The sequence below is a fragment of the Sturnira hondurensis genome, unplaced genomic scaffold, assembly GCF_014824575.4.
Source record: "Sturnira hondurensis isolate 20B ecotype Veracruz unplaced genomic scaffold, ASM1482457v3 Scaffold0005329, whole genome shotgun sequence".
Classification (NCBI taxonomy): Eukaryota; Metazoa; Chordata; class Mammalia; order Chiroptera; family Phyllostomidae; genus Sturnira; species Sturnira hondurensis.
Window position 1 is genome coordinate 279375 of NW_028077960.1, and position 22526 is coordinate 301900.

General features: G+C 50.9%; 1 protein-coding gene across 2 annotated transcripts in view; it reads left to right on the forward strand.

The window, feature by feature from the left end:
• The first annotated feature begins 483 nt into the window (after nucleotides 1-483).
• The window catches only part of INSR (insulin receptor), a 160742-nt gene continuing 138699 nt past the window's right edge, over nucleotides 484-22526 (forward strand). For both annotated transcript variants that reach the window (XM_037046955.1, XM_037046956.1), the window contains exons 1-2: nucleotides 484-1027; nucleotides 16081-16632. In XM_037046955.1, the coding sequence (XP_036902850.1) occupies nucleotides 931-1027; nucleotides 16081-16632 (649 nt within the window). In that variant the 5' untranslated portion in view covers nucleotides 484-930. The remainder of the gene's footprint in view (nucleotides 1028-16080; nucleotides 16633-22526) is intronic.

The following is a 22526-nucleotide window of genomic DNA, read 5'->3' on the forward strand; positions in this document are numbered from 1 at the left end:
AGAGGAAGGGAGAAGAGGCAGGAGCGGGGGCAGGGGGGAGGGGGTGGCGGCGGGAGAGATTAATTTGTTGTTCCACTTATTTATGTATTCATTGATTGCTTTTTGTATGTGCTGACCAGGGATCAACATGCAACCTTGGCCTTCTAACCAACTGAGCTACCTGGCCAGGACTTAATGCGGTATTTTTAAAAAATCAAAAGGAATGCCCCAAAGGCCATGAAAAACAATACAGCAAAATGGGTTGGGCATCTGGGGCGCCCCCATGCTCTAAGACCGGGAGCTCAGTCTGGGCAGGGATCTGGGATACCCCCTGCGCTATTGCGTGAGGAGGGCCTCCAGCACCTGGGTCCAAGAGCTCCAGGCTGGCGGGAGGAGAGGGACTGCACCTCCCTCTGCCGGGCCTCCCTCTACCCCTCCCAGGCCCCTCCCCAGGCGCCGAGTCCCTTCCACTTTGGATCCGCGCCGCCTTTTCTCGCCGCCTGCACTGGGCCCAGCTGACGCGCTACGTTGTTTACGGGTCGAGCTGCTCTTTCTCCCGCCGCCCGCTACCCGCCAGCCTAGGTGCCCATCTGTCCTTCTGTCCGCGTGTCTGTTTGTTCAGGCGTCCGCAGATCGTGGCCCGAGTGTTCGGGGCTGAGAGCCTAGAGGCCCAGGGGGCAGCGCGGGTATCTGGGCCCTGAGATCACTGAACGGGAGCCCGGGCCTCAGTGGCCTGGGGTTGGGGCCGCGCTGCTTGGTTTGTAGTGGCTGAGGCCGCGCGCCCCTCTGTGGGGGCTGAATCAAGGGCCCTCGCCCGGCGGGATCTGCGGCCCGTGGGCTGCCTGTGTGGAAGAGGAGAACTCACGGCGCCTCCCAGGCAGCCACCTCGGAGTATGACCCCAGCGGTCCCACGCTACCTCTGATCCGCCGGGACCCAGCGCTCCCGCAGCCATGGGCGCTGGGGGCAGACAGGGGGCGGCGGCCACGCTGTTGCTGGCGGTGGCCGCGCTGCTGGTGGGCGCCGCTGGCCACCTATATCCCGGAGAGGGTAAGTCTGGGGTTTCGGGATTGGGTGGGAAGCAGCGTGGTAGGGAGGGGACCCCTTACCAAAATGGAGCCGAAGTTGGGGACTCCGAGCTCTCTTCGGTGGAGAGCGGGTGGACGGGATCGTTGCCTGGGCTCTGCAGGGGCAGAAAGCCTCTGACCTTGGCCTTTGCCCGCTTGGGCTCGCGGCTCAGCGCCCCTGTGCGGGCCCCAGACTGGAGGAACCTTCCCCCAGTCCTCACCCCGCGCTGCCGCGGGCACCTCTCGCTAACGCGCCTCTGATCCGTGCCTGGCCCTTTCGTAGCCCAACTCAGTCCTCTCTGGGTCGCATTTAAATGGCGAGATCCCTGGGTCTGGGCGGCCTCTGATAACCCAGTGCCCTGGATACTCGCAGTTGCAGCCAGAGTCAAGGGGGACGGACTGGGGGTTCCTTTGGGGTCCCTGCTGGTAGGTGATACTGCCAGGGTGGGAAATTTTAACGTGTCCCCCACCCCACCCCCTTTCAGGGATCTAGGCCCTTGGCCACCTGGGACTTCAGGTCCATGTTTACACTTTTGGCTTCTGTTTCCAAATGTCCAGAGGCAAACTCCAGTGCTGTGGCAACGGCACGGTAGTACTAGCAGTGACTGTTGTTACCAGGTTTATTGTAATCAGCATCTCTCTGAATGCCACTGCGCTCGGCCACCTTATCTCTGGATTCTCATAGTGGCCCCTGGAGGCAGACAGTGCTGTTCACCCATTGCGAACAGGAGCGAACAGGAGCAAACAGCCTCGGGGAGCAGACACAACTTACTTGCTGGAGGGAGGACTTGGACCTCTCTGTGTAAGGCCTTGTGCACTGTGTCTCCCTGCTCATGTCCTGCCACAGCTCTGCCCTGCATGGAGGGGCTTCCTGTCGGCCCCAGGAGGTCTGTCACCGTGGGTGAGCCTCTTGGTCCACCTGGTCCTTCCTGGGCGCCCTTGTGTTGGCAGCAGGCCGAGGCAAATCCCAGTCCCAGCAAGACTTTCTGCTGGTGGGACAGTGGCTGGAGAATCCTTTAAGAGGATATACCTGGCATGTGTCCCCGTGGGATCCAAGACCCCACTTCAGACATAGCTGTTGGTTTCCTTCAGATTTGCCTGTGAAAGGAAATCAGTCTCGATGAGGAAGGACTTGGGAAGGGACCGAAGCTCCTGAAGTCCATGATGGGGAACGAGGCCCCCAGGAAGGCACGCTTGGGCCGTGGGGCGGACGGAGCCCGATGAGCGCTGCGGCCGACTACACAGTGTCTCGAGGCCCCTGAGTGCCTGGTATACTGTAGGCGTTTAGTGAAGAGCGGCAGTCTGTTTGGGTTCTTTAGAAAATCCAAGACACGTTCTTAGACCTACCGCAGGCTTTGTGTTTGTGCGCACGCACACGTGCGGCACCCTGCGTCTCTGTTTCTTGCGACTTTGGTAATTAATTGTGGATTTGTGCCTGGGCTTCCGGGGGTCAGTGGATGGCATTACCCCTTCTTTACGTGTGTACAGTTTCCACAACGGCAGAGGCTCATGTTTCTTGCTTTCACGGCTGCATTTCCAGAGCCTAGAACGGTGCCTGGCATCTAGTAAGTGTTCGTTAAATATTTGTTCTTGATTTGGCTCCTACTACTTGCTCCTACTGGTACTCTTTTATTCGTCAGACAATGATGAACTAATAACAATAGCTAATACAAGGTGGGTGCTGTTCTATATGCTTTGCATATGTAATTCCAGTTAATCCTCACCACCACCCTGTGAGGTAGTATGGTTTATTGCCCATTTTCCAGAAGGTGAGGAAACTGGCTGCAGAGCCATCTGGAGGTGGAGCTGCGATCAGAACCCCACCCAGCCTGGTCTCAGCACTCTGGTTTCTTCCGGAGCAGTTGTTCCTTCCCTTGCGTCTGGGTCTCTGTCCCCAAGCCCATGTCCCCATGTTAAATGGTTAACAAAATCCTATCGGGTGAATAAGATAGGGTGCCCCTGGGAGGTTTGGGGACGTGGTGGGGGGGGCGGGGGAGCCCCCGCAGGAAACTTTACAGATCATTAATCTCTGAAGTCAAGCAGTAGGGCATTCTGGCTTGGGTGGGGGGTGGGGGCAAGCAATGTGATTTTTAAGGAAGGAGGGACTTTTTCTTGGAGTTGTCCTCAGCTCAGCTCATCTTCCGTGGAGTCTTTGTTGCTTTGCTGAGTGGGGCAGTGGCTCTCTCCTGGGGTTAGCTGGTTCTGGCCTGAGATTACCAGGCTGGAGCACTGGCAGGCTGGGCACTGCCACGTCAGAGAAGAGCTTTGGATTGTCCAGTGACTTGGCTGATTGGGGTGGGAGACACTTGCTTTCAGACCCCCTTCATTTCTCAAGGCAGTATGAGATGTTTTTGTTGTGTCCTCTCTCTCTTTTTATGGGGATTTTAAAGATTTAATTTTAGAGAAAGGAGAAGGGAGGGAGAAAGGGAAACATCAGTTTGTGCTTGCCTTTCAGGTGCCCCCTGCTGGCGACCCCGCCTGCAGCCCCAGGCATGTGCTCTGACTGGGAGTCAAACCCGTGACCTTCCTGGGTCACAGGCCAGCATTCATCCCACTGAGCCACACCAGCCAGGGCTGTCGTGTCTTCTCATATGTGCTCTAGGGTCCTAGGACCGGAATGTCCACCTGCTCTGTCTCCTTCCTGGTGTGATTCCTAACGTTTACTTCTCCTAGAGACCTGCCCCTTGTCCCTGACCACCTCACTCATAGAGGTCATTGGCGCAAGCCCCCTGGGGTCCCCACCATGTACCCTACTCCATCACTGAATTCCGTAGAGCACTACCTCTCACTCTCAGTGACCTTGACATTTGGGTTAGGGTTCTGTTGGTTGTGGGTTGTGTGATGTTGAGCAGTGTCCCTGGTCTCCACCCACTAGATGCCAGTAGGACCTCCCTTCTCCAGGTCAAGACAACCAACAGCGACAGCAGACATTGTCTCCAACTGAGAGTCCCTGCATTCAAGGAGATAGCTACTTCTCATCTAGTGCACATACCCTCCTGGGTCCCTGCTCTCTCCCCTGTTTGTTCAGGGATTGCCATCTGCCCAGGAGCCTTCCCCTAAACTCCATCACTCACTGCCCACCTCTGGCCTTGCCCTTAAATCCCTCCTCACCCCCACCCCCTTCTTGCTGATCCTCACCACAGTTGCTGTGTAACCTTTCACCCACTGCTCTGCCCCTGGCATCTGGCTTGTGTCTCCATTGCTTTGCTGATGGCTCCAGAGATGGTAATTCCTCACCTCCCAGTTTTCTTGTTTCCTGCAGCCTCACCCTAGTCAACCTCTCTGTGTTTGCCACTGCCCGCTTGCTCCTGGAAGGCACAGGCTCCTGGGAGGTTTTCACCTGCAACTGGCTTCTCCTGGTCCTCTCTCTTCCCCTCCCCTATTCCCCCTGTTTCTCACCCCCCTGTCTTTTAAAAAATATTTTATTTGTTTATTTTTAGAGAAGGAAAAGGAGGGGCAGAGAAACCTCAATGTGTGGTTGCCTCGCCTGCGCCCCCTACTGGGGACCTGGCTCACAACGCAGGCATCTGCCCTGACTGGGAATCCAAGGGGCAACCCTTTGGTTTGTAGGCTGGCGCTCAATCCACTGAGCCACACCAGCCAGGGTCTCTGTCCCCTTTTGGGATAAGATATTCATGCTCTTCACAGCGGGCCAGTCCTCACCCTGACCCCTTTCTAAGCCCGCTTTAAATTTATCTTTCATCTAGAACAAGAACCGGCAAACTGAAATGGGAGGGCCAAATCCTGCCCATTAATGTCTGTTTTTATAAATAAAGTTTTATTGGTAGTGGCCATACTCATCATTTATGCATCACATGTTGCTGCTTTTGTTCTCCCACATAGAGGCTATTGCATACCCATGGCCTGCAAAAGCGTTTACCCTTTGGCCCCTTACAGAGAAAGCTTGCTGACTCTTGATTTAGAACTGACTCCTTGAGGATCACGGGTGCCTTGCCTGGTCAGCCGCTCCTGTGGCCCCTGGGTCAGTGTGGATGAGTCTGGTCACGTGAACCACCCGGGGATGCAGTGTCATTTTTCTCTGCAGAGCAAACCCTACCAGATGAGTGGATGCATTCACTGTGCTGAGCGCGTGGGCTCTGATGGCGAGAAAGTAATGGCGGTGCTCCCTCGTTAGCTGTCCTTGCAGGAGGGTTCTGTGCCATCGGCTTTGTCTCTAAAGCCCAAAAGAAGTGGCGTCCACCGTGAGGTTTTCTCTCAAGACCCCTTGTGTTAATTACTATTAAAAGTAAGTAAGGGGCCCTGGCTGGTGTAGCTCAGTGAATTGAGTGTGGGCCTGCGAACCAAAGGATCGCAGTTCAATTCTCAGTCAGGGCACATGCCTGGGTTACAGGTCAGTTCCTGGCAGGGGACGCACTAGAGGCAACCATACATTGATATTTCTCTCCCTCTCTACTTCCCTTCTTCTCTAAAGATAAATAAATAAAAAATCTTAAAAAAATAAGTAAGGGGTGGTGTGGTTTATGTTTTGCAGTTGGACTGTACTTAAATTTTTTTAAAAAATAGAATAACAAGTAATGCATTTTTAAACAAATATCTTTTATTTATTTTTATTGTTGTTCAAGTACAGTTGTCTTGATTTTCCCCCACCAATCCCCCCGTCGCAGCCATCCCCGCTGCCCACTCTTGATCCTTCCCCCTTTGGCCTTGTCCATGGGTCCTTTATACATGGTCCTTGATGGCATTTCCTCCATTTTCCCCCATTAGCCTTTTCCTCCCTCCCCTCTGGTCACTGTCAGTTTGTTCTTTATCTCATTGTCTTTGGTCATATTTTGCTTGCTTGTTTGTTTTGTTTAAGTTCCTGTTAAAGGTGAGATCATATGGTATTTGTCTCTCACTGCGTGGCTTATTTCACTCAGCATTATGCTCCCCAATTCCATTCATGCTGTCACAAAGGGTAGGAGCTCCTTCTTTCTTTCTGCTGTGTAGTATTCCATTGTGTAAATGTACCATAGCTTTTTGATCTGCTTACTTACCGATGGGCACTTAGGTTGCTTCTAGCACTTGGCTATTGTAAATAACGATGCTGTGAACATTGGGGTGCATAGGTTCTCTCGAATTGGTGTTTCTGGATTCTTGGGTATAATCCCAGCAGTGGACTTGCCAGGTCAAAAGGCAGTTCCATTTTTAGTTTTCTGAGGAAATTCTATACTGTTTTCCACAGTGGCCTCACCAGTCTGCATTCCCACCAACAATGCACTAAGGTTTCCTTTTCTCCACAACCTCTCCAGCACTTGTTTGTTGATTTGTTTATGATGGCCATTCTGACTGGTGTGAAGTGGTATCTCATTGTGGCTGTAATTTGTATCTCTGATGGCTAGGGATGCTGAGCATCTTGTCATATGTCTCTGGGCCCTTTGTGTGTCCTCCGTGGAGCATTTTTATTACAAAAAAATAGAAGAGTATAGAGAGGAAAAAACAAGTACTTAATTTCAGATGTATCTTTAAAAATTTTAAAACAATCATACAGTAAAATTGACTCTCTCTTTTTTTTTTTTTTGGCTGCAGTTTTTAGTTTCAACAAACCATGCAGAGAGTTGTGTGTCTGTCCCCCAAATCAGGACGCACAGCAGTCTCTTCCCTCCTGGCCCAAACTGCCTTGGGCTGCTGATCATCCTCCACCTCCCTGCCCCTCACTCCCCACCGCCCCCAACACTGATCTGTTCATCCCCAGTTTTCTCCAGACTTTAAAAAATATCTTATAAGCCCTGGCTGGCGTAGCTCAGTGGATTGAGCGCGGGCCTGCGAACCAGACGAACGCGGTTTGATTCCCAGTCAGGGCACATGCTTGGGTTTGCAAGCCGGTTCCTTGCAGGCTAACTACCAGCAGGGGATGCACAAAAGGCAACCATACATTGATGTTTCTCTCCCTCTCTCCTTCCCCTCTAAAAATAAATAAATAAATAAAATCTTTAAAAAAAATAAAAAAATAAAAAATATCTTATAATTGGTTTAATGTACTTAGGGTTGACAGTTTTAATTTAAGAACTTATTAGATCCTCATTGTTCCTGGATTCCACATTCTTGAATTCACTATTTGCTAGAATTTATTTGTAGCTCTGTAATCAATATTCAGAGCACCTTTGTTGTCACTCCCAGACAGACAGAGCACTGAAAACCTTGTTGTGAGAGTCCCAGCTGCGATCGGCGCGGCCGGGTCTGCTTTCTGGCTTCAGCTCTCCTTATGTGGATTCATCCAGTCCTCAAGGGTTAAAACAAGGGCCCTTCTTGTGATATATTGACTGGTATGTTTTCCTAATTTTTGTGCTTCTTGGTGGTGATTTTGTTGTTTAAAATGACCCCCATGCGCAGCACTCACGTGCCGTTTAGGGTCTGGCTCGAGAAGTCTGCGGCGGACTTCCCGGAGGAGCGCTCATGCTGCAGAGGCATCCAGGACGCTCCTCGTTCCTTCGGTGCCGACTCCACAGTGCACATCAAGTAGGTGTTTCGGGCAGGGTCACCATTTGTTTGGTAGATCCTGGTCTTGGGGGCGTTGGCCAGTGGCTTTCGGACTTTTACAAACATGTTTCCAACAGACCAAGTTTTCCTGTTCTGTGTAGCCAAATGCCAGTGGGCTAGGAGTTCCAGCTGGAGCTTAAGTCAGACTTGCGAGGATTAAAATTTGATTTCAAATCTGGACTTCCGATTTCTTAAGGGTATGAAGGGTATGATGTCATGGTTGTACAGTCACCTGTGTTTTGTGTTCCCAGGAAATGCTTGCTTTCCTTGCTTGCCCTTGTGGGAATGTGGAAACACAGGTGCTTCCCAATCCCTGCGTTCTTGGACGGGGTGGGAGAAGTGGGGCTTGGACAGGAGGGAGAAAGACAGTGCGGCCGCACTGTGTTCTGGGGCCTTGCCATGGTCCTTGCTGCCAGCCTGTCTTCAAAGGCGTGTCGTCTCTTGCAAGAGGCCAGAGAAGGGAGGTGTGTTGAGGTGTTTCTTCCCGGTTGTACCCGGGGGCATCGTGTCAGAGCCACCTGCTGCAACTTCTCCCAGCTCTCCTTCCTGTCTCCTCTGGCACTCTCCATCCCCAGTGTAAATGAGGAGGTGGGACTCCTTGGGACCCTTGGGTGAGATGTGCAGTGTCCTTAGGGTCACAAACCTACGGTGCTGACTGGAGAAGTTAACTTGGTGCACCCAGGTTTTCCGCCATTTTCAGGTATCAGAGGAGTTGGTGTAAGGGCAGCTTCAGGTCTCTGGCCCCCTCTCTAGTTCCCTGTCCCTAAACACTGTACTCTCCCAACCCCCTCCCGTCCTTTTCTCCTCTCAGTTACCCTGTCTCCTCCTGGTTATGTCACCTATTGTCATCACTTCCACTAGCGCTCTCTCGCCCTTTCCACAAGCTCCAGACCCACACCTTTCTATTGACCCATGTCTGCCCCACATCAGTGAGCACCCCCAAGCCCTCACACACTCAACACACCCTCAAACTGAGCCTGTTGTCCTTAGCACCCCTAACTGATCCTGTCCCAGCCTCTCCAGGTTCATTAATAACCTCCCTCACTTCCTCTCCTCCACCTCCCTGGAGACCAAGGCCCAGTGATTCTGATTCCCCAGCACCTCTGTGATCTCACTGTTTTTGTGCCCACTCCTGAGATGGGCCCTAGGCCCTGTCCTGTGCAGTGGTGGTCCCAGCCTGCCCTGTTCAGCCCCTTCTCCACCCTGCTGCCAGAGTGATGCTTCTGTGATCTCCGGGGTCCCTCCCTGGCCTCAGGCTCAGTCCCTTCCCCGGCACTGGCTCTGGCTGCAGCTGTGTGCAGCCTCCCTGAAGCGCATGGCAGCAGCTCCTGGGGCTCCCTGTTCTGCACGCGTCTGCATTTTTGCTTGAGTTTTCTGTGCTCCAGACATCCTTTCCCCCTTTTTGTGCACAGCTGCCTTCTTCTTCCTCACAGAAGCTGATCAGAGGTCTTCCATTCCTCTGTGGCCTCATTGCTCACCCCTTCTCTTTCCCTTTCAGCACAAATTGGGAGTAGCCCTCTGGGTCCCCATAAGCACTGGTCTGCACATCAGAGATGTGTTCTGGGACCCTTCTGGTCCTCCGGCCACTCGTTTCCTCTCCCCAGAGACAACCAGTGTTGCGGTTTTCATTTTTGGGACATGTTTACCCTTCAAGAGACTAGTGTTTGCACATATTAGTAGGCGTGCATGTGTATTCCCATGTAAATAATAGCATATCACACAGACTGATCATCTTTTTTAAAAGATTTTATTTATTTGTAGAGAGAGAGGAAGGAGAAGGAGAGGGAGAGAAACATCAAGGTGCAAGAGAAACAGAGATTGGTTGCCTCTTGCCTGCCCCCAACTAGGGACCTGGACCATAGCCCAGGCATGTGCCCTGACGGGGAATCGAACTGGTAACCTTTCAGTCCACAGACCAGCACTCAATCCACTGAGCCACACCAGCCAGGCTGAGCATCTTGTTTTTTATTATTAAGATCCTATCCTGGAGATCTTAACATATTACCCATTAGGAGCTTCCTTGTTCTTTTTTACAACTGTGTAGTATTCCATCCTGCCGGAGGTTGGTACATAGCAGCCGTAGGCCAGATGTGGTGCACCATCTGCTTTTGTATAGAGAATGGTGTTCATACTTTTAAAATGGTTGAAAAAACTATCTGTGGCCCTGACCAATGTGGCTCAGTTGGCAGGGTGTCATCCCACAAAGCGAAAGGTCGCTGGTTTGATTCCCGGTCAGGGCATATGCCTGGGTTCAGGGTTCAGTCCATGGTTGGTCATGTACAAGAGGCAACCAATCGATGTTTCTCTCTCACACTGATGTTTCTCTCCTTCTCTTTCTCCCCTCTCTAAAAAAATAAAATATAAAAAAACTCCAGCTATGGTTTTGTGACACATGTAAATTATATGAAATTTGAATTTCATTGTTTCTAAATAAAGTTTACTTGGAGCACACACGTCACCTGTTGCCATGGTTTCAGTGCCGCGAAGAGTTGAGAAGCAACGGGGATGGCATTGCCCACAACACCAAAAATGTTTACTGTCTGGCCCCTTATAGGGAAAGTTTGTTGACCCCTGCATTCTATCATTGGTTCTTGGACCAGATCATGCATCAAGGTCACTGGAGGGCACTGTCAAATGCAGGTCCTGGGGCCCCCAGCCCGTGGAGTTTCTGATTCAGGAGGTCTTGAGTGGGGCCTGAGAATTTGCACGTCTAATAGGCCGTCAGGTGATGCTAATGCTGCGTCCCGTGGAGGGACCATCATTGGTTTGACAGGTCCCCTTTTGATGGACAGCTATGTGGTTTTGGTCTGGGGCCAAATGGACCAGGCTGGGTTGGATGACCAGCACAAGGCCCGTGTTGCACGCGGGCCTGCCGCAGGCTCTGCCGGAGCAGGGGTCTCGGGAGCTGCAAGGCCTCCGCCTCTCCTGCCTCCACAGTGCCCGTACCCAGCATGATGCCCAGGAAACATTTCTTGAATGAATAAAGGAGTGATTTTCACACGGCTGACTTGCAGTTCCAGAACCTGCCATCTGCTGCAGCTCCCCCGTGTCTCCTTTTTAGAAGTCAGTTTTAAGAGCCAGTCTTCCAGATTCGCAGAGCATCGTAAGGGCATCCAACAATGCAGTGTGCCCAAGTTCTAATCTCTGAAGGCAACACATCTGGGAATCTATGGTTTGGAGGGGAGACAAACACAAGTGTGTGTCTAGAGTGCACGTCTCTTCCCCTCCTCACAGCTTTTATCAGGCTGCTGTCCTTGTTTACAGGTGAGGACACCAAGGCTCGCAGCAGCTGAGGCTGTGACTCAGACCGCACAGCTGGCAGGTGCCAGTGCCAGGGTGGGAAGCTAGGTCTGTTGGGTTTCTGTGGTGTCCCCGAACCAGAACGGGTGGTGGCCTGACCCCTGTATCCAGGCTTATTGGTGCGGAGCCCTGACCTTTGCAGTGAGCCGTGTTAAGACTGGAAAGAATGCAGAAAGGAACGTGTGACCCCAGAATAGGTTCCTGGGGAGCATTTTAAGAATGCTCCTCCTGAGGAATGAGCACATTCCTGATCGAAAGCAGAAAAGTGTGACACTCCTAGCACTGTAAAGGATTTCCAGAATCGTCTAGATACCTCTGAGTCTGCCCCTTTACACTTTTCCTTTGCTGCTCTCACAGTGGAGAGAAAACCAGGAGACAGGGGACGCTTTTCAAGACAGCTGTCATGTCAGTCTTTTCTGGGAGATTCCTAGCTTCCTCTGGCAGCAGGAAAAATGCAGACCAGCAGGTCCCAGCAGAAAATTCTGTGTCGATGGACAGTTCTGCGTCTGCACTGTCCAGGGTGGTGCCCCTGTCCACACTGGGGGCTCCTGGAATTGTGGCCAGCACGGCTGAATTTTTTCATTTATTTAATTTTAATTTACTTAAATGCAAATGTAAAGTTTTATTTAACTCGAGTTTATTGAAATTTCAAAAAACCAGTACTTGATTCTGGTATTGGTAAACTCTTCCGATGTTTGGACTACCTTGGGCACGTGGACCTGCATTTTCAAGGTGCCGTTTGTGAAATCTGCCAATGTGGACTGAGTGTTTCTCATGAAATGTGGCATCTGAGTTGAAACATGCTGCACGTGTAACATGCAGTGGCACTTTAGAGGCACAGTGTGAAAAAATCCTGTAGAATATCTCATTGATGTTTTCTTAGTGCTGTTTACATGTTGAAGTGAGGTTTTTGGATACCCTGGAGTAAATAAAATATATTGAATTTCATATTTCTCTTTACCTTGTTAGAGGAAATTTAAAACACCGTATGTGGCCCACATATTTTTATCAGGTGCTGCTGCTGGAGATCCTACACACTGGTCATCCAGAGGGACCAGCTATCATTTGCCATCACCCTTGACCTTCCAGTGAAGTAGGCAGAACTGATGAATTCTTACTACACTGTTTGTTTAGGTTTTAGTCCTGGCGTCACCTCCTCTGGGAAGCCCTCCTTAATTGTCCCAGACCAAGTCAAAGAGTGTGTTTTTATGAAGTCTTGTAGATCCTGGAGCTCTCCTCTGTGGTGTCCTCTCAGTCACACTTCAAGTTGATTTGGGCAGTTAATAGCCACTGCTCGTGTGCGCGATCCAGGGCAGCGTCTGCCTCGTGCCCGCTAGAACTTCCAGCACTTGCAGCAGCGACTGGCACGGAGCAGGTCTTCTGCAGATATTTGCTGAAGGAGTGAGTGAGGGAGCTTCTCCTTACCAGCTCTCCCCCTGTTGTCACGGCACCTGCTTCTTCATTCCGCACGTCTTTGAGAAAACGAGTGTGGTAGAGCCACACCACAGGAGTTGCAGCGCAGACTTTGCATTCGACGCAGGATTGCAGTTGTATCGGCACATCCTCTGATGGCCCGTGTGTGGTCTGTGGGCACTGCGTCTTCTCTGGAGGTGGCATTTGGAATCCGACAGGAGAGACCAGGGGCCAGCAGGGGCCAGGAGCTTTCCATGCAGGGTGCTCAGAAAACACTGGCGTCACCGGGATCTGCCGTCTCCTGCTTCTCGCCGTCCTTCCCCACCTATGTGTGGAGTGGCGGTTAGCCAGGTGGTACTCACTGAGAACTCGAATGGTCCTTGGTTTCCAACCAGGGGTATCAAAAGACAGCAGAGGCCCACTGTCTACCTCTGGCACCACTTTTGACTTCCTCTGGGGAATTCTTGTCCCAACAGTACATGTGTCTATTGTCTCAGACTAATAGGGACGCATATGGCTTTAATGAGTTGAGTTGGAGTCACTGGAAATTGAAAAGAGGGCAGTGCTTTATTGTCCCTTGTAATCATAGGCATTTAACCTTTTTAATAACAGCTTTATTGAGCTATAATGCAATAGCATGCAATTCACCCATTTAAAGTGTACAATTCAGCGGTTCCAAGTATGCACACAGAGTTTTGCAGCCATCACCACAATCAGATTTAGAACATTTCTTCCCATCCCCAGGAAATCCTGTCCTCTGACTGTCACTCCCCAGCCCCTCGAAGCCACTGATCTGTTTCTGTCCCTATGGAATGCCCGTTCTGGACATTCCATGTGAATGGAGTCAGACCCTGCTTCGTGGTCTTTCGTGAGTGGGCTCTCTCACCAAGCACCATGTTTTCAAGGTTCATCCGCAATGCATGGCAGTGAGCGCTGCATCATTCCTTGTTGTGGCTGAAGATGCCCCCACTGCATGGATGGACCACATTTTGCTCATGCATTTGTCAGTTCATGGGCATTTCAGCTGCTTCTACTTTTTGACTATTATAGATAATGTTGCTTTGAGCATTTGTAGATAAGTCTCTGCGTGGATGTGTGTGTTCACTTCTCTTGGGTGGATACCTAGGGGCGGAATTGCTGGATCTCATGTTATAACTATTTGCTCAACCTTTTGAGGAACAGCTACACTGTTTTCCATAGCAGCCACACCATTTGCATTCCCATCAGTGATGTCTGAGAGTTCCGATTTCTCTATACCCTTGACACCACTTATTGTTGTCCAACTGTTTGATTTGAGCCAACCTAGTTGGGGCAAAGTACTGTCTCATTGTGGTTTGGATTTGCATTTCCCTAATGTCCAACAGCTGGTTAATCTTTGAATGCGTGTTAACATCTGATTTTGATTCCGTCACAGCCTGGAGAGGATGGTGGGTGGGCGTTCTTTGCACTGGCACCAATTTCACGTGTGTGTGTTTGTGAGTGTGTGTGTGTGCATGTGAAATAATAGAGGCTCAGGCTTGAGGAGCCCAGAGCTATGGCCAAATTGAAGCTGTATTTTGTCAGGTAAAACACAGGACACCCAGTTAAATTTCGATTTCAGATAAGCAAAAAGTACTTTCTTAGGACAAATATATCCCATGCAGTGTTTGGGATATACTTATCCTAAAAAATTACTCATCGTTTATATGGAATTCAAATTTAACTGGGTGTCCTGTGTTTTTATTCGCCAGATCTGGCAGCCATGCCCGTCACTCGTGGGCTCTGCTCCCTCGGGTGGCGGGGTTTGTCTCTCAGAGGTCCGATTTTCCCACCGGTGGGGTCGGGATGGGGTGTGCTGACAGGCATCAGTGGCTCAGTACCAGTAGAGACCTGTGCATGAGGGTGCTATTGGTGTGACGGTCACAAGGAGCTTCAGGCTGGGCCTGGGGGTGTGAGTGTGTGGGGCCGGGATGTGTGTCCTTGTCCTCTGCAAGTCGCTGCCCAATTTCCTAGTGAGGGAGGGAGTGGGTATGCGTTTTCTCTTGATTTAGCCTAATTTGCTTGGAATGTGAGTCAGGAACATTGCCCCTTTGTTTTCCCCAGTTTGTTGCTTGGCTGTTTCTTTCTAGTTTGTGCTTCTTTTGCCAGTCACTCTCAGGGTGCGTTTTAAAGAGGAGAAAAGTTCCTTTTGCCTCAAGATTAGAGAGGAAGGGTTAGTGCCTTGGAATACAGTGAGTAGGGGCTGTGCCCTGAGTGTCCCGTTACTGAGGGCTGTGTGTGCGTTTGGCAAGGAGAAGATGTCCGAAGAGTTTGATTCTGGTGAATGTTAACTCAAGTACAAGGGGCATAAGAGGAGAAAGATCCAAAAAGGTGTGCAGAGGAAAGGAAAGCAGAGAAGGTGGCATTTGAACTGGATCTTGAAGGATGACGGGCTAGATTGAGAAACAGGGAGCTGAGGTTTAAAGGACTTTGATGGCCCTTCTGGCACCTGCACCCCTGTCCAGGGCAGTGGCCACCAGTCTCATGTGTCTGTTAGCTAAGGTGAAGTTCAGTGTTCAGTTTTTCAGTCTTATTAGCCACAGTTCAAGTACTTGTGAGCCACAGATGGCCGGTGGCTTCCACAGTGCGTGGCACAGATACAGGGCATTTCATTACCACAGAGAGTGGTTGGACAGCATTGGACTGGGGCAGGAGTGGCCAAACTACAGCCGGGGGGCAAACCTCTGGCCTGCTGCCTGTTTTTGTAAATAAAGTTTTATTGGAACACAGCCAGTTGCACTCCTTATATTGTCTCTGGCTGCTTTCACAGTATAATGACAGAGTGGAATAGTCTCTGTGCAGACTGACCACAAAGCTGAAAATATTTATTATCTGAGCCTTTATAGAAAATACATGCCCATGCTTGGTTTAGGGGAATGAAGGCACAGAGTCTAGAGATGACTGATAATGTTTGGGAGAAGTAAACAATAACAACGTAGCTGACATTAATAAGTACCTACTGTGTGCCAGGCACTGCTTGTGGACCAGCGCTGCATCGCGTTACTCCCGGGTCCTGCTGTAGCGGGGGATGCAGAGCCTTGGTGCTATGTGAGAGTGGTGGGCAGGTCTGTGTCGTGCAGCACAGAGGAAGGAGGGACGAAACCTTGAAGACTGAGGGAGGAAAGGGCAGGGTCGTGGGGAGCCATGGAGGGCATCTGAGCCTGGGAGGGACTAGTCTCAGGAGGACAGGCGAGCGGGCACCCTGGGTGTTTGTCAGGGAGAGAGCAGACTGCTGAGAGGCCCTTGCCAATCCCAGGTAAAAGGTGAGGAGGCCTTGGCCGCCGGCCCAGAAGGAAGGAAGTCGAAGAGAGCCGGTGGGGTGAGAAAACCAACAAACAAGCCCGTCACTCCTTGCGGGCACCTTGACCCCCACAAAGTCATCTCCTGACTACCTTCCCCTGTGGCTCGGTGGAGCCGGCGCCCCTCCCCTCCTGCACCTGCCGCATTGCTCAGTCCCCGTGATCCCAGTGTCTCCGTTACGTCATGTCCCGTGCAGTGACGTGAGGCTTCTAAGAGGTACTGCCAAAGGAAATATTTTCTTTGCCTCTCTGAAGTAATTACTTAGACACAGAAACCACAAGAAAAGCCGCTAATCAGGGTTGGCTATAGAACTTGTAGGTCTCAGTGCAGAATGAGAACATGGGGCCTTTTGCTAAAAAATGATTTAAGGGTCTGAAGATGGATGGGAAAGTTAAGCCGAGGGCAGGACCCTGATTAGCAAGTCTGGGGCTCAGGTCGGTTGCCCATGAAGCTGGCCCTGCCACTGACTTCATGACTCACCCATTGTGCGCTTGCTCACCTGTCATGCTCTCTGCATTTCGCTTGCAGTGTGTCCCGGCATGGACATCCGGAACAACCTCACGCGGCTGCATGAGCTGGCCAACTGCTCGGTCATCGAAGGACATTTGCAGATACTGTTGATGTTCAAGACGAGGCCTGAGGATTTCCGAGACCTCAGTTTCCCCAAACTCATCATGATCACCGATTACTTGCTGCTGTTCCGGGTCTACGGGCTGGAGAGTCTGAAGGACCTGTTCCCCAACCTCACGGTCATCCGGGGATCCCGTCTCTTCTTCAACTACGCGCTGGTCATCTTCGAGATGGTTCACCTGAAGGAGCTGGGCCTCTACAGCCTGATGAACATCACCCGGGGGGCCGTCCGCATCGAGAAGAACAACGAGCTCTGCTACCTGGCCACCATCGACTGGTCACGAATCCTGGATTCGGTGGAGGATAATTACATTGTACTGAACAAAGACGACAACGAGGAGTGTGGGGACATCTGTCCAGGCACTGCGAAGGGCAAGACCAACTGCCCTGCCACGGTCATTAACGGGCAGTTTGTCGAGCGGTGTTGGACTCACAGCCACTGCCAGAAAGGTATGTGGGTGTGCCGGCCTCGAAGCCTTGTTCCCGAGACCGGGGGCTGGGTGGCCAGTCTTCTCCATGAAGCCTCTGGCATCACATGTGTTAGGCTTCGCAGGCTGCACGGTCTGTGCGGCAGTGATGCAGTGTTGCCGTGGGAGTGGGAAAGCAGCCACAGGCAGCGCGAGCATGTGTGGCAGGGTGTGGGTAAAACTTTACTCACAAAACCCAGTGGTGGGCAGGATTTCCCAGCTCCTGTGCTGGATAGACCGTTGAGTGTTTCTCTTGCTTGAGGAGAGGGGTAGGAGTGCATGAGTATGAATTTGTGGTTGAAGAAACACATTTATTTCTTATCTGGTTATAGAGGTAACATTGCTTGTGATAGACATTTGGAAAAAGAAACACGGAAAGAAAAAACAAAACAGCAGTCCTTGTTCCACGGTTACTCGGGTTCTTTCTTTTAGTGGTTCTGTTGTGTGTTAACCTACTTAACTAGTTGTTCCTGTCGTTGGGCATTTAGCTTCTTGCCAGTTTTCATGAAGAGGGGGATGATCTTGGGGCCCGAGGTTTACCGAGCATTTGTTTCTTTAAGGCCTGCGTTTTCAGAAGTGAAATTTCTAGGTCAAAGGTTCTCGATCCCGATTGCCCAACGGCCTTCCGGAAATGTGGTGCCAGCGGAGCTCCTCCTAGCATGGGCGGAGAGGGAGCACCTCCCTTGGCCGGCTCGGTCTTGGATGCTGGAAGAGTCCTCACTCACGAGGGCGGAGCCGCTGTGTCCTCACTGCTCAATTTGCATTTCTTTGATTGCTCTCAGGGTTGGATCTTTTAAAACATATTTGTCCTTTGGGTTTTCTCTTCCTGTTCGTATCCTTTGTCTGTTTATTTTTTAGGACCTCAGCGGTTTTTGAAATATTAATCTGTAGGCGGTTTTCATAGATGCAGGCTGTTAACCCTTTGCCGGCTGTGCTCTTAGGCATTTTTGTTCAGATGCTCTGGACGGCCACTGCCAGGCTCACTCAGGGGATCTGTGAGGTCAGAGCTGGATTTTCACGTGCTTCTCGGGTTGCTATTTATGCCTAGAGAGTCCCTTTGTCCAAAAATGAGTGCTTTTTCCCCAAGTTTTCTACTTCAGTTGTTACTGTTAAAAAATATCCACCCTCCTCATTTGTGTGCATGATTTGAAAGGGTGTCCATTTTCACCAAAATAACGATTGGGGTCTCGATGCTGTTGACTGCAGAAATCTACCCCTTTGTTGTTGACTTGGGGTCTGGTTCTGGGTATTTGTAAGTACATCTGTCTTTTCTGGCACCAGGGCCATTACTGTTCTGATCACTGTCGTTTTATAATGTTTAGACATCCTGGGAGGGAACTTCCAAACACACACACATTACTAGTTTATGACCCTTTCCTACATGGTGGAATTCCCTGGGAAGAGTCAGTGAATGTGAGATCGAGGTGGAAGGATGTGAGTGGGTTGTTATATCACAAAATAGGTGAAGGGGAAAGGGAGGGTCTTCTGAGAGGCTGGGCAGTGAAGGGAAGGAGAACCTGGAGGGTTGTGGTTCGGGGAGAGGCTGTGGTTATTATATTGTGGAAAAAAATCTTAAGAATGTTGGCAGCTCGGACAGAGAGAAGCTAAGCTACAGCTGCAAGGGAAGCTCTGTTATTCTTGCTTTAGAGACCAGAGGGGTTACTTAACTAGCCTAAGACCACACAGCTAATAAAAGACAGCTGGGATTTGTACCAGGTTTGAGACAAAAAAAAAAACAAATAAAGAAACAAACACATGTGTGTGTCTTTGGAGGTTGTCCCCTGTGTTCAGGAACAGGAGAGCCCCTTCTCAATGGGGCACTGGAGAAAACAGTGAACATTCTTTTACCCCAAAGCTGAGTTCTCCAAATTTAGGAGCCTGTTTGAAATGCTCTGGGCTTGTGTCTTGGGGTATAATTTAAGACATTCTTCTGTGGCTTCATTTATGTATCCATTTTAGTCAAAATACCCAGGACAGTATTATCTGCAAATGGCCCTGATACTTTCAGTTTTTTTTAAAAACCCTTTTGCTCTTGAGAAGAGCTTGTTTTTTCAGCACTGGGGGCTTCGTCACGGGGGAAGGTGCTGTTCCGCAGGCGGTGCTGCCGCTGACACTGGCCGGGGTACTGAGCTCCTGGCTGCTGCTGGTGCATAATCAGTGGTGGGCCCCTGGGTGCAGCATTGTCCCGTCCTGGGGACAGATGTCTGCAAACTGCGGTTCTCTGAACTGGTGCCTGTCTGTTTTTTATTGTGATAAAACACACATAACATAAAATTTACCATTTTTACCATTTTCAGTGCACAGCTCAGTAGCATTAAGTACATGTCAGCATCTCGCAACCATCACTGTCACCCATCGCTAGGACTTTCTCATCCTCACAAAGGACACTGTCCCCATTGAACACTGACCCCCCACCCCCGCTCCCAGCCCCTGCTCCCTGCCCCAGATCTCCTCTCTGTCTCTGTGGGTCTGGCTCCTCTAGGGACTCTTGTGAGTGGACTCACAAAGCCTTCGTCCTTCTTCAGTGGGCATCACTTAGCATGACGCCCTCAAGATTCATCCATGTTGTAGCAGGTGTCAGTGTGTCTTTCTTTTTTAAGGCTGCATAACATTCCGCTGGGTGGATGGACCACATTTCGTTTGTCTGTTTGCTTGTGGATGGGCCCTTGGGCTGCTGCCAGGTTTTAGTTACTGCGGTTAGTGCTGCGGTGAACAAGGGCGTGTATCCCCAGCTGGTTAGATGCTCACCTCACCCGTCGTTGTGGCTTCTGAAGTCCTATTTAATTAATGTTTGAGTGGGGTTCCTGAACGCCAAGCAGACCGAAACGAGCCCTCGGAGACTCTCCCCCGTTTCGAGACAGACTTCTGGTCTCCTGGAACCCTCTCGAACACCCTCGAGCATCCACAGGCTTAGTCTTCTTCCATCATTCTGTCTATAGAGTTTGGGTGAAGAAGCCAGGAGAGGCCGAATGCAAGGAGCTCAGGGCATGCAGGGGGGAGAAGCCTGATCATGTTTGTGGAGAGCTGTGCGCCAGGGACTGCGGGTCTTCGGAGAGGTTCTTCTGGTGGCGAATACAGACACTGAGCACATGACGGAGTCTGCTCGCAGGGAGGGTCACAGCAGCGAGAGGTCTGTGGGTGAAAGTGTGGTTGAAGCCTTAAACCTGTCCTTGGGGAAGGAAAAGCGGTGTGTCATTAAGCCCTGCAGTTGGCCCCACCAAGTCTGTTTCAAAGTGCTTACAGGAACGCTGGTGGGGGGTCCAGGGAGTTGCTGGGAGTCCTGTTCAGCAATTCTGGAGCAAGCCCCAGTTTCCTCACTTGAAAAGTGGGGGTAATTATGGGACCCGCCCATTAGGTTTGTGGTTCCGGGGTTCAGTGAGATGGTGCAGGAGGTGCACTCAGCCCATTGCCTCTGCAAGTGTTCTGGAAGCTTCTCGTAAGTGCCATGGGTCCACCACTCTTTTTGGGCAGACAAGCCACTGAGTTCATGAAAACCTGTCAAGTGTCGGCTGCATTTCTGTCTTTAGTGTGAGGGTAGGACAAGGAGAGCCCACTACACGAAGCAGGTGGGGTATGGGGCCTGCCACCCCAGAGTGAAGACCACCCTGCTCACCTGTGCCTCAGCTCCCACTGCTCCGAGGACCTGCAGCTGGGCTCTCGGGGTGCCTGAAACCACGGGCCTCGCTTGACCAGCTGCTCTAGCCAAACCCACTGGCATTTTTCCCCTGGGAGGCCACTGCAGCTGCTTGCTGCCAATCAGAGGGGTGGGTAAGGCGGGGCATGCTGGGTGCCAGGAAGATGGCTGGCGATGCCACGTACAGACATCAGCAGGAAAGCAGGAGCAGGAAGCAGAGGGGACAGGCCCTCCTCGCTGGGTCCGCATTTCCATTTGTGTTTTAGATTCTCAGAAAGTTGGGTGCTCTATTTATATTAAACATTAAATATTTAAATGCATGCCTACTCTTGAAGGGTTTGCTTTTAAGCAGAAGTTTAGCTTCATGTTGAAACTTTACTCCTTCTCTCACAGTTTGGCTCTGCCTTTAGCATTTTAACAGTCAGAATCTCCTTGGCAGCCCTTGCTTGCTGTGTGCAGGGTGCTGAGGCGCTGTGCTCCACACTGCTGGCAGTCCCTGTCACTGGCGAGGCTGCCAGGGCCCCTGCTCCATCCAGGTCAGATCCCTAGTAAAGAACTAGAGGAAGGATTCAAACTTGAAACCTGGCTATTCTGGCTCAGAATCTGAGCTCTGAACCACCAGAGGACAAAGAACTTGGGGGTGGAGAGGCCCCTAGAATTTGTCCCTGTCAACATTCTGGCTGCCTCCTGTAGGGGCCCTTCTCATTCCATCTTCAGTTAGCTCCCTCCCCCATCAGGCTGAGAGGTCTCTTGAATATGGGGACTGTGGCATTTATTGTGTGCCCAGCACCTGTCATGTAGACAAGTAGTGGCATCTTTGACCACTCGTGACTGATGTGATTGGACACTTGCTAGGTGCTGAGAACTCACGGAATCCTCACCATACGGGAGGGTGTTACTTCCGTTTTTCTGGACGGGAGTGCTGAGGCTTGGAGAAGAGTTCACTTCTCTAGGAGACCTGGTTGGGAAGTGGGTGGACCTCAAGCTTCTCTGGTGCCCTTGGCCAGAGGCCAGCAAACGACTGTGTGAGGTGCAAGCGTGGCTTTCGATGGCCTGTGAGCTAAGAGTGCTTTTTATCCTTTAAAAGTTTTGGGGGGGGAATCTTGAGGATAATATTTTGTGAGAGGTGAAGATGATGTGAAATAAACATTTTGGTCCCCCTGAGTGAAGTTCCATCGAGATGCCACCGTGCTTGCTCACTTACCCACGTTTCCTGGTGTTGGGAGGGGAGTGGGGCAGTCGAGACGGAGGCCACGTGGCCCTTTACAGACAAAACAACGCTGACCCCAGTTCTCAGCTCTGCACCTTACAAAGATGAGTGGGCTTTGGAGATGGAGGCTGTTCTCAGAGAAAGTTGGAGCACCACAGGATCAGTCTCCCCGCTCCTTGCCTGCCCTGAGGGGCAACCAGGTGCGAGATGTCATTCCTGACCCTCAGGAGCTCTTGGTGTAGCTGGGGAGTTAGAAGGCAGGAGTGGCTGACCATGTAAGGCGGCAGGGAGTGCCACAGACGAGGTAAGGCCCCTGTCTGTCATCGGGCTGGTAGTTCTGGATACCTTTGGCGCCAGAGCACCTGGAAATCAGGATGTTCTCTAGACAACTTGACAGAATCGATAAATTATGTTCCTTTGTGGCTGTGCCACTGTAGTCCCTGTAGAATATGGGATGTGCACGTGGTAATAGTGACTTTTAAAAGGATGGTGGATCATGTAGCATGTGAGGTTAATTCATATTTATTCCTTTTTGTATTGTCACAGATCTTTTTAAAAATCTAGGACAGAATTAAAAGCACTATACTGAAAAAAATTCTGTGGTCATTGTAACTTCTTTATCTTAGGATGATTGGAATTTTTCTTTCCTGTTTTTTTTTTTAAGAGGGAGGGGATGGGAGGGGGATGAAAACATTAATGAGACAGAAGAGTCAATTGGTTGCCTTCTCCACACGCCTTAACTGGGGACCGAACCCACAACCAGGTATGTGCCCTGACTGGGAATCGTACCACGATCCTCTGGTTCTCAGGCCCACATTCAATCCACTGAGCTACACCAGCCAGGGCCGGAACTTTTATTTTTTTTTATTTTTTATTTTTAAATATTTTATTTATTTATCTTTAGAGGGGGAGGGGAGGAGAGAGGAAGAGAAACATCAATGTATGGTTGCTTCTTGTGCATCCCCTGCTGGGAACTGGCCCCTGCCGGGAACTGGCCTGCAACCCAGGCATGTGCCCTGACTGGGAATCGAAC